Raw genomic sequence first — 14,323 nt, forward strand, 5'->3', positions numbered from 1 at the left:
TGATCTACCTTCTGTTGTTGGCAATATATAGCCTGTTTTTATATTGTATTGTCTTCTATAGTTAAAAGTTTTTAACTTTTCATACTAGTTTTATATCTATATCTGTGATCCTCTAGTTATTTTGCTGTCCTTCGTTGACACGGTTTTATAATTTGACTTTAGTTATTGATCTATTATTCAAATCCTCGTCACAATATGGCTGCAATATTGCCGACGTGACGTTAAATTTTAACTCACTCACTCACTCACTCACTCAGTTAACTGTATTTTGAAAGAAATGTTTCTGGACACAGCAAAATATACTCATAAACAAATATGGCAACGTCCATATTTTTCACAGTATGTATAGGCAACATGTTTGCAAAATGTAAAGATTCCTAGAAGCAAACATGGCAAAAAATTGACTCTTTTTCGTAGTTCCGATAAATGTGGTCGAATGACAAGTGCCATCATTTTCAGGATTCAGGCATACAATCCTCAAGAAACCACACAAGTATCACAAATGAAACATACAACTTTACGGATGACAACTTCATATTTAAAGCGACGTTTCGATGTAGATTCTTACACCGTCAAGCTAAAAGTGAATACAATCAATTAATGAGGGTATACATATTAGGTTTTACGAACACCAGATTAACATTAACAACAACATATAATTGAATAACAACTGTTACATAATTGGAAGAGGCAAGTAGGGGGTTAAGAACAACAAATGATTTGGTTGTATTCACTTTTAGCTTGATAACGGTGTAAGAATCTACATCGAAACGTCGCTCTATAAGAAGCTGTCATCCATAAAGTTGTATGTTTCACTTTTTACTCACTAACTTCTAGAATGCCGATCAAACAACAAGTATAAGTAACCAACAATCCTCCTAGTGTAATCTCCACCAACTGCAACAACATCAGTGACCATCCTCCTAATTGACTGCAACAGACGTTGAATTGCCCGTTCAGGTATTGCGTGCCATTCACTCACGTTTACAGACATATGAGAGGCATCCCTATTATGAGGCAGCGTTTTAACTTGTGGAACAATGTTTGAACTGTTATACTTTGTACCTGTAGAGTAAGTGAGGAACTGCGATATGTTATATTTAGACCTTGTACTATGTTTAGATAGTACAATATGGAATATGCCACAAAAAGCTGTTGTGAAGAACCTTTCAGCAACCACTCGTAGAACACCTATAACGGCCCATATGATATAATTTCAGGACATCTCAAGGTTTTCTTGAGTGAGTGAGTGAGTTATTATTTAACGTCACATCGGCAATATTTCAGCCATATCGTGACGAGAACATTTGATATTGAAATAGAATATATATAGATATTATAAAAACCTGCCGACGAAGGACAGTCAAGGTTTTCTTGAAACAGAAGATTGTACCAGAAGGAAACTTGAGGTACAGCCTAACACATCATGTTATTTGCTCTGTTAACCTCAAAGTGTCTTCCAGAAAGTGTCAGGTGCTAGGTTAGCGAAGTGCATATTGTGTTCGCTCGTTTAGCCACTGAGATACCCAGACAATTCATGACATTTTTGCTGGAAAATTGTTAAAAGTGGAGTAAATAGCAGATCATTCTCCAAAAGGGCAATGACAGAAGGTAAACCGACACTTATAACTGCTAAAGTTTTATTCAATGAAGAGTCAAACCACTACATCATCCTGTAATTCCATCGTTCTCAGGTTGTTCAAAATAAACATATCTAACGTGTTTTTTTATCTGAATGAATAATACAAACAAAACAAACGACAAGAAGAAAATATTGAAAAATTTATAGCAATATTATCAACATAGTATCAGACATCATGGACTCTTCAACACGTCTTCGTCATATCCGCTTACGAATTATTTCACAAACAAGGACTAAGAGTGCCATGCCCACGCCAATCCCTGCGCCATAGAAGGCGCTTTGCAAGGTTAATATGTCGACTCGCTTTGCTTTTCTGCTTGGAGGTGGACACTGATGTTTCGGTTTCCATCGATCCCACCACAGATTCAGGAGGCCGCTTTCGTACATTCGCAATATTCTGGAAAAGAGGGATTGAAGCAGGATAGGTACACTCTTCTCCTCGACACGAATGTAGCATCATCTGTTCGAGTTCAGTAAAATGATATCCAAGCAAAAAGTCATGTTACAGCTGTTACAATGTCCCCAGATATATTGGACGTTGTCATATATCGTAGACACTCTTTAAATGAATGTATGCCTATGAAAGCCTAAAGCCACAGAGAGTTTCAGGTGTGACACTTGCTGGAGCACCTGCTCATTTTCAATACCAACGTTGCTATCGTAATGATAGCACAGTATATTCTACACAGTCAGTCATTTTGCACGTGTTATGGATATGATTAATTTAGGTTCGAAACAGTAAAATGATATACATGCTTATATTTATTTGCGTTACGTTTACTATGGTATCATTTGATACCAACGTTGTCATCGTTATCATAGCATGGTAGGTTCAGCACCTGGAATGGAAAATGTTTTTCATCATAATTAGGTCAGTGCAAAGCATTTACCCACACCTTGAAAAACTTGATAGTTAAACAAACTATCAGAAAATACTTCACTCACTGTTTTGAGAAGAGTTGTGTGTATGTACTGTGTTTGGGAAGGCCAACTGCGTATTTATGAAAATAGAAGTTGTCACGTAACATCTGCAAATCACACCGCCGTGTGTCGTCCCACATCTCGAAAGAAGACTCCTCTGCCAAGTAGACGTACTGGCTTTCGACCGCTCGGCGCAAGTGCTCGTCTCCATCCAGACTCAACCAATCAGGTTCGTTTGTCATTTTCTCCTCCACACCATGCCATACCTTGTGATAAACGGAGATGTTGGATTCCTGAAAACATGCCATATGTGTTGTATATAACATTTAAGACAAAGCACAATTAATCATTTCAAGAATGTGGTGGATCGATCGCGAACGTCAACTAGGACCTTAAAACCTGCACACACGCACATACACTTAGAGGTTCTTGTGTAGTTTGTTTTGTAAACATTGTGTTACCTGCTCATGACATAAGCATATTCAGTATAACTAAGGTAGGTAAATTGAGAGAAGTTCTGCAAAGATATGATAAAGTTATTGAATTTAAGTGAAATGATCAATCATATTCAAAAGAAAATGGTCCAGTTCGGGTCCATGTAGGAAGCAAAAGTAATGTAAGTCCCCATGGTTCCTAGTGTGGTAATCTACCTTTAGTACCTCTATCTATAGCCCGTGTTTTATATTGTATTGTCTTTTTGTTTTAATTAAAATGTTTAGTTGTACATGCTAGTTTTATATTCATATCTGTGATACTCTAGTATTTGTACTGTCCATCGTCGACAGGTTTTACTCTTCAAAATGTTTTCATTTGTTGTATAATTTGTTTTCGTCACGATATGGCTGAGATATTGCCGACGTGACGTTAAATATTAACTCAGTGACTAACTCAAAAGCAAATGATCATTTGTAGTGCTATAAACATCTTATGTAAATAATGTTAGATTGTGTATTGTACGTCATGTTATTTAAAGACACCAATCAACTTTACGTTAACAATGCATGTTTATCAAGAATGTTTAAATAAAAGTTGCTTATTTTAGAGCTATAAACTATTTATATATATTTTGTTTTATGTATGTGTATTATTTATCATGCAGTTAGTATAAATTACTGTCCGAATGAATGTACAAATAGAAATGACATTATACAGCGTGATTCTTGTTCAGTTATTTTTCGGTGAACATTTTAGTATTAACCGTACCGTTGTAAAAACATTAACTGCCCATTGTCAATAACTTGTTGACCTTTACCACATTGTTAAGTCCCGTAAGTCCGCCCTTTGGATGGGTGTAAAAACAAACTGGTTGATATGCTGCGGTATGTCGTTAAGGTCGACAAGTTCTATCTATAAAATTGTATTATTGTTAGGGAGCGGCATTGATATAAGCATGGTTCTGCTTGTTTGCCAATCCCATCATTATTACGTAGATAAATGTGTTAAACCATACAATAAAATATCCATAGTATCAATACGTATTAAAGTAATCTTTATTTTAGGCAATGAGGAAAACACAATGTATTCAAGATTGATTTTGCTTTTACTTTTTTTCATCTTTTGAAAGATTATCGTTTTTTACAGTCGAAAACATTTACTTTGACTTCATTGTGTACAGGTCCGTGGTTGTGTTCTCTAGGTATTTTACAAATTATGTCGTTCACAGTTGAGACTGTTGATCTGCAGTCTTTCTGAATGCATGTCCACGACATCAATTCTCCCCTTTTCCTCTTTTATTTTCACAATGAACATATAACCATGTACACAAAGGTATCTTTCACCGCGAAAAGTAAGAAGAAAATCGAAGCATAATTGTGCATTTGCCATAACTGATGTAGTTGAAATTATGGTGAAAACTGTCATTTCCAACATTCTTATAGCATGCAAGTTTATGCAAGAAAATGAATAACTCCCTACTATTGGATTGAGTGAACTAAATGTGAACTAATTTTATTAATCAAAGTCATTGAGTGAACTCGCTCACCAAATTAAAGTACACATGGGCAGAATCATGCTTCATGGTCATGGTAGAATCTGCGATAAACCCAGTCAACCCATATCGCACTCATACTGACCTGAAAGAGAGGGACCAGTAATGTCCCTCCGACAAACCCCCACTTGTACGTGTCCTGTTGCACCATCTCATCCAGGTTGGAGAAGGGGGGTTTCTCTCGTCTGTCGGCAAGGAACGCAATAAGATTTCCTCTGTAGGTGGAAGCCAGTATCACTGCGAAAAGCCACCAGCAGGCGAGTACTGTACGTCCGGACCCAGTGGTGGGAATATATGCTCCTCCTGGATAATAGTGAAAGATGTACTGTACAATCAATGCACAAGTGTAGTTATACATTATTATGTAAGGACTAAAAGAAATATATGTAAAGAGGGTTCGGATGATCCTGTTAAGGCTCATCACAAAGTCAGAACCCTAAGGTACCAACATTACACGCAGACATGACAGCGAATAGGACTTGGCGCCGAACACTAAAGAACGCCTTGGAGAATGTGAAGACTCGCTTATACTACAATCCTCTGCATTATCCAAAGTATCAGAAGGGCTGTCCTCTCCCAATATCTGTCATCAGATTGGTAGGAACTAAAGAACCGAGGCAGCGAGAACATTCGGAGTCGAAAACTTCGATCTTGGTATGTTTGTATTACATTTTGTATGTGTTTTCCACATATTGACTGCATTACAAATTTGCAAATGATTGCTTTGGATTTAACAAAAAACGGCACAGTCAGTATTGATGGTGTTGGTACTATAAGGCTATATACGGACCAATTCCCTTGTGATTATCATGACGATACCTATTCTATGTGGTATCATGGATGGACCTCTGAGTTAAAACCACAAACCTGTCGAAGGCAGTATTGAAAGGAATTGCTTTGACTTCATTGACAACGTGTAACTCTGAACTTCAAAATTCTACATTGGTATTCTGCCTTTTTCTCTGCGTTTGTCTTTTGTATGGGCTTCTGGAGGTTGTCTCTTAACTGAATTCCTAAATTCCAGCTTATGAATAAAACAATGTGCTACAAAGCTCATAGATCTTTCTTTACGGAGACAGACAATTCGTATACAGGTTAGTAAATATAACAAGTCAAAGCACACTTCTTGTCATTTTACAACATTCTTCAACAATGCTGATTTACCGTTCGTCACAAGAGATCCAAAATGACACCAGAGTATATCTCCATATCGGGTCTGCAAATCCGTGGATCTTTCATCCGTCCATGAAAGGACTGGTGTCACTTCTTCCAAGACGAAGAGGAAGACAGTGGAGAAGATGAGTGAGACGAGGATACAGATGAGAACCTCGTAGCGGAACAGGTATAGAATGGTTAACCATTTGTTGCTGTTGGGATCTTGTTTGCCCATAATAAGAGCTGAATGGTCGTAGAAGTATGGTACTGTGAAATCAATGACTGTGGCTCTGCTCTGAGTCACCGTCATTGGTGCCACAATCATGTCAACTTCCTGAAAGTACGGACAAAACAATCTTTAAACTTCGCATAGTGAGAGGAGGACAATGTTCGGTCACACAGGCAGTCCTTACAAGTCATCCAAGTTTCAGTTTTACTACTTACAACTCCATACATTATTTAATTTGAATTTTTAAAATATGAAATTCTAAATTTTCATGCAAATGAAAATGTGTGTAATTTCATGTTATGGGAAGAACTTGATGCCACTTAGCTGGAACCTTCGATACATTGCCAATTTTAACGATGTAGAAACAATGCAAGAAATAACCAGTATCGAATATCAGCCCAAAACAACCGATTTTGCGTGAAGGGCTAAATAGCCGTGAAACATCTGAAGTGATCACTGAAAATCAAATCAGCTTGAAAATCTAAAGACACCATTATTCAATGCATTTATTGAGTTGTTTGACTATTAAATACGATATATGTATTTTGACTGTTGAGTACAGGTGCAGATATTTTCTTCTGCTTGTCGTAGATAAGCATAAGGAATGTGACTGATCATGTTGGACCTCATCTTCCTACCAATCGGAGCCTGTGTTCTCTACCACAATGCAGGAATGGTGTGACAAATCATGTCACCACACTGAAGAGACCCATTAGGCCACTGTATAGTCTGACTGTAACATACCCCATTGACAAGTAACTTCACCAGCCCCGTCCAGCTGTCATTCAGTATCAGACCCCACTCTCTGTCCTCGGGCTCCACCAGGGTGTAGCTAACAAACGCAAGGGATAGTTGAATCACAACAAAACAAGTAAGGATGAACCTTTGCTTTTTTTCTGATATGGTAGATTTAATTTAATGAAATTAATAATGTAATTTAGGAGACAATATACCACACTTCATTATAGCACAAACATATAAACATGCACACACAAAAACACAAATGTGCACGCAAATACATTTTGCAAATTGAAACCTGAAATTGAGTTGTTTCGCCAGTTCCTGCAACAACTGGATACAAAGACCGTCGAATCTGACAGAACCATTCTCCACCCTCTTGATCACAAATGCCGTCCACTGTGACAGAACAAGAAAGCTGTTATGAAATACATTGCTTCGGCTATGTCATGTTACCCTTGTCTCCGAAACACATGTTGTCGACCATACTTTCACTAAATAATATTGAAATATTTTGTCAATATACGCCCAAAACTAAAAAAAAAAAAAAAAAATAAAAAAAAAAAAAATGATAAAATAAATAAATAACATAAAAAAGAAATATAAAATATAAACAGTAAAAGGAATATTAAAATAAATAATAACATCAACAAAAACACCCCCCCAAAAAACAAAAAACAATAAAAAAAACAAAACCAAAACAAACAAACAAAAACACAAAAAAAACCAAACAAACAAGAAAAAACTTTACATTACATTTCAAATACTGATACCAAAAATAAAACCTCAAAAATTTTTATGCAAAAATCTCACTTGTGAATCTCGTTGAAATTACACTGGAAAAAAAATCCATCTTTCCAAGCTTGGAAATGTCTTGGAAAGATGATATTTCCAAGACATTTCCAATTTTGGAAAGATGATGTTTCCAAGACTTTCCAATTTTGGAAAGATGATGTTTCCAAAAATTTCCAATCTTGGAAATATCCGCAAGGGGAGATAACTGGTGGGTGATGGTCAATTATTGTTCTGCATGGGCTAATTGCGATAGTGGCATGGGGCGGCATGAGTGTTTCATGGGGTCGTTAAGGCGACTGGCGGTAGTCTTTGATGTTTGGTGTTGTTTTAGTAATGATTGTTTAAGGGGTTAACGAAAGGATTATCGACTTGACTAGTCGAAATTGCAGTGAACACATTTTAAGTGTTCAATGTTGTGGGTGAAAAGTGAATTTGTCACGCTGAGTTTAAATATGTATCATCATAAGCTTATATCTAGTCAGTGAGAGTTAATTTCGTACAAGGGCCACCGACCCGTTTTACAATTATGAAGATGAAAATACAATCCAGCGCCATATATAATATTAAGCTGTATGCTAACGTGTACAATGTCTCATTTAATCTTATACTCTATATTCAAAAACTTCACTCTTTTTGTCAATGTTTCACATGGATTATTTATGTAGTATTATGGGAGAAGGCTGTTTCTCAGATCACAGTAAAATGAACATTCAATAAAGAATTGGTACTCTGATTCAATGGTAAGTACAATACACAGAGGGTAGAATCACTCATGTTGTTTTATATTTACTTTTCGCCCTTATTCCAATATTAAAGGATGGTCTGAACAACGAAACTTACTCAAAGCAAAACGAATCGTTGCGTTGCTGTCAATCGTTGCGTTGCCGTCCTGGGGGGTCGAGTGATGATGTCACCATGCACTAATTTCCACCGGACCCCGCAGTTCGTGCTAAATCATTTAGTAAATGGGTTATGTTTGTGAGTGCGAAGCGAGCGTTGTGGAAGCTTGGAACGATATCTTAAATTTGTCCAGATCGCTTCGCGGAAGTTAAAGAATCAAACTACTTACTACTTGTAGTACAATATATATATATGATTGATGACCAAAAATATTTTCCACGACACAACTTGAAGCATAAAGATTTCTTTCTCGGAAGCGAGGTCGTGGTGGAAGTGACAATAATATTGTAAGTAGTGTTATATTGACACCCACCTCGCTTCCTCAAGAGAAATTGTTATGATATAAGATATGTCACGCAAAATCCTATTGGACATCAATCAAATACATATTGTACTACCAGTAGAAAGTAGTTTTGATTTTGTAACTCGGTGAAAACAAACCTAAATAGCATTTATTCTCAGACTCGCGGATGTTCGCGACAGGGCGCTGCCATTTTTAATAATCGTAACATGACGGGCTAAAGTCTGTTAAACAATTAATGAGATTATGGTTTGTTTTCATCAAGTTAGAAAAGCAAAACTACTTTCTACTCGTAGTTAAATATGTATTGGAATCATGGCCAACAGGTTTGGCATGACACAACTTATAACATAACGATTTCTTCCTCGGAAGCGAGGTGGGGGTCGAAGTGACATACTGCGCAATAAATATCTTGCTACATTCCCATGGTTAATGTCCACTCACCAGTATGTAGATACTAGTCAACGTGCGTCTTTCTATTTGGTCTAATAATCCTAATTAGTTTATTATCATACTTATGTTCATTTTGAAAATAAATAAAAATCAGGCGATCTGCCTTTACTTATAACTTGAATATCTAGACATTGTAAATCATAATTCGCACACACGCCCTAGTGTATGTTGTCTGTCTCATTACTTCACGACGAAATCATGGATTCTGTGGAATGCTGCGACAAGTGAATAAAAACAAAATGCAATTATTAAAACTAAAACAGGTAGTTATAATGATTTCAGGCTATTACTTTGTTCGAGGAATGTATCCATCAATATCCACAAAAACGAGCCGTATGCCATTCACCTGCAGCTGTTCCAAATGATGCGTCTTTTAACAGTCTAATACATGTTCACGAAAAGTGATATATCGTTTCAGGTATTTTACATAGGTATATAGTCTCATTGGTCACCCAAGATAGCACACCTGGCCACTAATTGCATAATGTCCGCCATTCTTTACCAAAAAAAAGTAATTTAGCCAATAATGAGCAATCAATCAATGTCTATGCGGTTAATCCTTCGAAAGAAGGAAGTTGTTTTACGCAGACACAGACACAGACACGACAGAGTGTATTCAGTATTGATTAGTTAATCTACATACATAAACAATACCTTTTGACAAATCCGCTGTGTAAGATAAAAGTAATTAATCAATCAGCGTGTTATCCGTTAATCCTTTGATCGATGTATATTATATTGGGTATTTACTCCAGACACAAGAAATGCAAAATGGGAACCTTTGTCGGGTTATCTAAGCGGTGTTACCTGTTTTAAATTCATTAACTGACCATCAAGTGAATGATGACAAATAACATGTGTAGGTTTATACCACCTAACACGGGTTTAAACATGGGAGTATTAATTGCTGTATTGCATGTGTAAACCTATGGGCCGACACTATTTTGAGAATACGGACAGAACTTCATTGTTGCATAAGAAATACATATAAGCATTTGCTGTATGCTATAACTGTATGTACCTATTTACCTAAGTAAATTTTCAGAGCCTTCTAGCAATGGCAAAGTGGGGTTGTTTAGTTTACGGATTCAAATGGATCAAATGTCATTTTTTAATATTATACGTCATATTTTTACATGACGTGAATTAATATCGAGGTAAAAAACCCACAGAAATGGGATCAATTATGATAAGTCAATATACCATCCACGCATTAGAAAACCTGCAAAAGCCCACACTGCTTTGATACTTTAATACAATCAGACAAGAACTACCGGGGAAATGTTCAAATAACAGCATCTGATGGGCATCCACCCTTCCTACTGTCGCACTGTTTAGGTTGAAAAAATTAACCGTAACCGAGATGAGCGAGGCTGATCATAGTTTTCACTATCACTAGCGACTGGTCTCGAACAAATAAGGCCCAGCGACACCAGGCAATTACGACAGAATCGTCTATGAAAACAAGTTGTAACTCGGAAAGGGAGCAGGACAAAAGCCACCCAGTTATTTTACCATTACAGAGAGGACAATTACCACCCATATTGATTTTAATGTATACTTTGATGAATAATTTGGTTTCTTAAAAAATGTATTCACTTTGATAAACATACAGCTTTCATTTTTCACAACAATTGTCACGATTTCTGTTCCTGCTGAGCTGAGCAAAGTAGTCCGCTACATACATCACAGCGTGCAACTCTCAGGGGAGCTTAGACCACACCTCATTGCTGAAGTAAGATGGCACCGAGAACTCCCAGATGACTTGAAGTACCACTGTGGTAAACCAGTTGAAGCCTGGCATCCGACAATTTTTATTGACAATGGTCCCTCGTCGTTCATGCCGATTCAACGAATCAAAAGTAAATTCATCAAGATAATCGGAAAGTGCCGAAAGAAAGATGTGATGTTTGTGTTGCCGAGGGACAGATACGTGATGGTTTAAATGAAACGATCTGTGATACCTGTGATTCAGAAATCCTGTGTTACCTGTGACTCAGAAATTAAATTTGTTAAAAAGCTTGCTAACTTTGTACATTGTATTTCTGAAGAAGATGTCTTAGTTTCGACATGACATGTATTCTCTTGTATAATATTTAACATATCTTATTAATGACCTTCAGCTGTAAACAATTAAATATGTCCTTCTTTCAAACGGTTAACTGCCAATAGATTGATTGCTCATTTTTGACAAGGGTGTTTTCTATTATCTACATGATAAATGATACAAATATATAAAACATAATATATACAAACTTATAAGAAGTTTATAGCACTAACACAAGCAAATTTGTTAAAGGTCGCATGCAACCAAAAAAATCAAACATAATTAAAACACAATTATCACTTATTCATGACATAATATACATCGCTGATTATGAAAAAAACATATAAACAAAATTATAAGCGTACAATCGCAAAATCAAAAGTGCAATATTTTGTACTTGGGTTTACTTCCCAAGAAACGAAGCAGCCGGGATACCGAACCCAGTCAGAGCGAGTGGGTGTGCACTCAAGTGTAACGGCTGGTTCATTTGCAGACGCCCCTCACGGTTCATTATGTGTGTATATACCGAGATGTTGGATTTTGTAAATACATCCTCATTTTTTTGTGTATAACATTTTGAAAATCAACAGACATCATAACATGTCATGTGTACAAGTATCACACCTGCCTGTCTGTGTAATTACATAATGTGACAGAGACCGAACGCCATTAATCAATACGTTTTGTTTATGGTGTATAGCCTGATAGGTGTTAAGTTCAAATTGCATGTGGTCAGTGATCGAAGCTGTGTATTGAACATTGTCATTAGCAGAAAGGCAGGCAGACACATAGGCGTCAATAAAACAGACACTTGTCTGCGACAACGACATATCTGTGTCACAGTTAGCTATTCTGTCAACGCTAAATAATGACATTGCTTTTAAGTATCGAACTGAGAAAGTGACTCGGTAAGAAGAACGTGGTGAAATAGACAAATGAAATTATATAAACAGTTAAATTGGTAATATACTGTCATAACATAAAAAGCTCGCGCCTGTGAAATATCAACGAAACATTTAAAAAAAGAGCTCACACCAAAGCCTTCACCGAGTATTCACCGGACAACCTGCTGCGCGAACCTATCGTATTATTTTCAACTTTATAAGTTGAATTTGCATTTTTGATGATTTGTTTCGGTAAATCCATACCGAAAGGTATCAGAATCTGCAAAGTTGTGTTTTACGTTGCATGTGACCTTTAACATAACGCTAGGAACACTACTTACATTTAAAAAACAAAATTGTTATTTTTGTTACAATCTATTTGAGATTTGATTTTCCTTGACTTCGTTGTAGAGATTATGTCGTTCAATGTTGAGACTGTTGCTCTGCAGTCTTTCTGACTGCATCTTCATAAGATCCATTCTCTCCTTCCCTCTTGTTCAGAATGAACATATACCGGTAACCGTTTACACATAGATATCGTCAACCACGAAAAGTAGGAAGAAACTTCATCTAACTGTGCATTTAGCACAACTGAATTTGTGGAAATAATGGTGAAAACTGTCATTTCCAAAGTTCTTATAGCAAGTTTCTGCAATAAAATGAATACCTCACAACTTGAGTGAACTAATTTATAAATCAAAGTGACTGTGTGAACTCACTAACATGGATTCAATCTCATACTGGTAGTCTGGTATACATGTCTTATTTCTTTCCTTGAGTGAACACGTTTTTTCATCTTGTAGAATCCCTTAAAACAACACCGTAGTCAAAACATCAAACGCTTTTTACCTTGACCCAAATGTCTAACCTACCCTTTATCTCGATAATGATACAAGAATGAATATGGGAACCCTTACTCTATGCATCGACAAGAATACCTGTCAAACAATCATGGAGTTGCTATTGGCGTGGCGTCGTGTTCTCATTGCAGGTTTTAACATTTTCAAACGCATATAATTGTCACCACAGCGACAAACCTATTTTACAGTTGAGTAGAATGCATCCAACCTGACCTCACAATGAGCGGTGTGATAATTCAAGACATAGATAATCACAAGCATCTAGACTTGACCCTTCAAAATAACTGTAACTGGGATATTAACATAAATTCCATTGGCTGGCTTATTATGAAATTAATCTCTTGTATAAACTGGAATCTTTCAAATGTATATTTGTCTCTGGAATCATATCTGTGAGCTTGTGGGCTGATTACCTTGATCTAAAATGAATGTTTTATTAAAACATTCTGTAACGTTTTGCTTGTAAATGATCACATTAATCTAGATAGACTTATGATTCAGTACAAAGGGAATTCATTTGAGTATCTGCTTCAATCCGCACATGTTTGGACAACACAACCAATTTTCTATTGACAAGTTAATGAGATTTTCGTGAATACGCCCATTGCATAACACCGTTATTGAGCACAAACTCAAATGGCCTCTCCCTTGTGACAGGTGTTAATTGGAGAATGTATTCTACTACGATTAGTTCCCATGAAGTAGACTTGTAAATATATAGAGTGATTACCTCCAAGACCTGGTGATCTCGAACAAAGGCCAGTTAATGTTTTAACAGGCACAAGGTTGATACAAAAGTTGAAGGGGTAAAGAAATGAAATAAGCCTAAACTGAATTTGACATTTTCATGACATAATATATTTGGTGTTGCCACAATTAATCATCATCAGATGAAACATATCATGTGAAATATATCTCAACTATCATTTGGAGGGCCTTTAGCGATCTTCTTAAATCTGCCATGCCAACACCCAAAGTAATAATAAGATACATAATTTTCAAATCATGTATGACCTATTTCAACTTATTACTGACCCTACGAAGGTCACCCAAAACTCTAGCACTTTGTTAGATATTAGTAGATTAATCAATAACTCTCGCGAGACGTAGACCGTATCATCCCCGTAGACGTTGAGTGAACACATGAATCAGTATCAATATAATCTCAGTGAGCTAAACTCAGCAAATTCGATCACATTTCAAAACAAGTTCAGATTTATATAGCACCCAGTCTCTTATTCCCGTATAACAACACCGACGCAACATGGACGAGATTATACTGTAATAACAAAATCCTACTTCACGGGAATACCCCATTACGCCATGGCACGGGTTCACTTTCATGGCATGTAATACACTCAGTCAGTCACTGTCATATAGTCCATATAGCTTAGGTGTATGGAATTTGTAT

General features: G+C 36.6%; 1 protein-coding gene across 1 annotated transcript; it reads right to left on the minus strand.

Annotated features, from left to right (window-relative positions):
- Nucleotides 1-2,474: 2,474 nt before the first annotated feature.
- On the minus strand, nucleotides 2,475-10,925 carry LOC124277233 (glutamate receptor ionotropic, kainate glr-3-like). Its single transcript, XM_046712886.1, has 7 exons — nucleotides 10,845-10,925; nucleotides 6,971-7,071; nucleotides 6,679-6,766; nucleotides 5,715-6,039; nucleotides 4,636-4,853; nucleotides 2,702-2,856; nucleotides 2,475-2,481 (listed from the first exon to the last, which is right to left on the minus strand). The coding sequence occupies exons 1-7, from the start codon at nucleotides 10,923-10,925 to the stop codon at nucleotides 2,475-2,477; spliced, it is 975 nt and encodes a 324-aa protein (XP_046568842.1).
- Between the last annotated feature and the right edge of the window lie 3,398 nt (nucleotides 10,926-14,323).

The sequence above is a fragment of the Haliotis rubra genome, unplaced genomic scaffold, assembly GCF_003918875.1.
Source record: "Haliotis rubra isolate DU_JTF1 unplaced genomic scaffold, ASM391887v1 Scf1059, whole genome shotgun sequence".
Lineage (NCBI taxonomy): Eukaryota > Metazoa > Mollusca > Gastropoda > Lepetellida > Haliotidae > Haliotis > Haliotis rubra.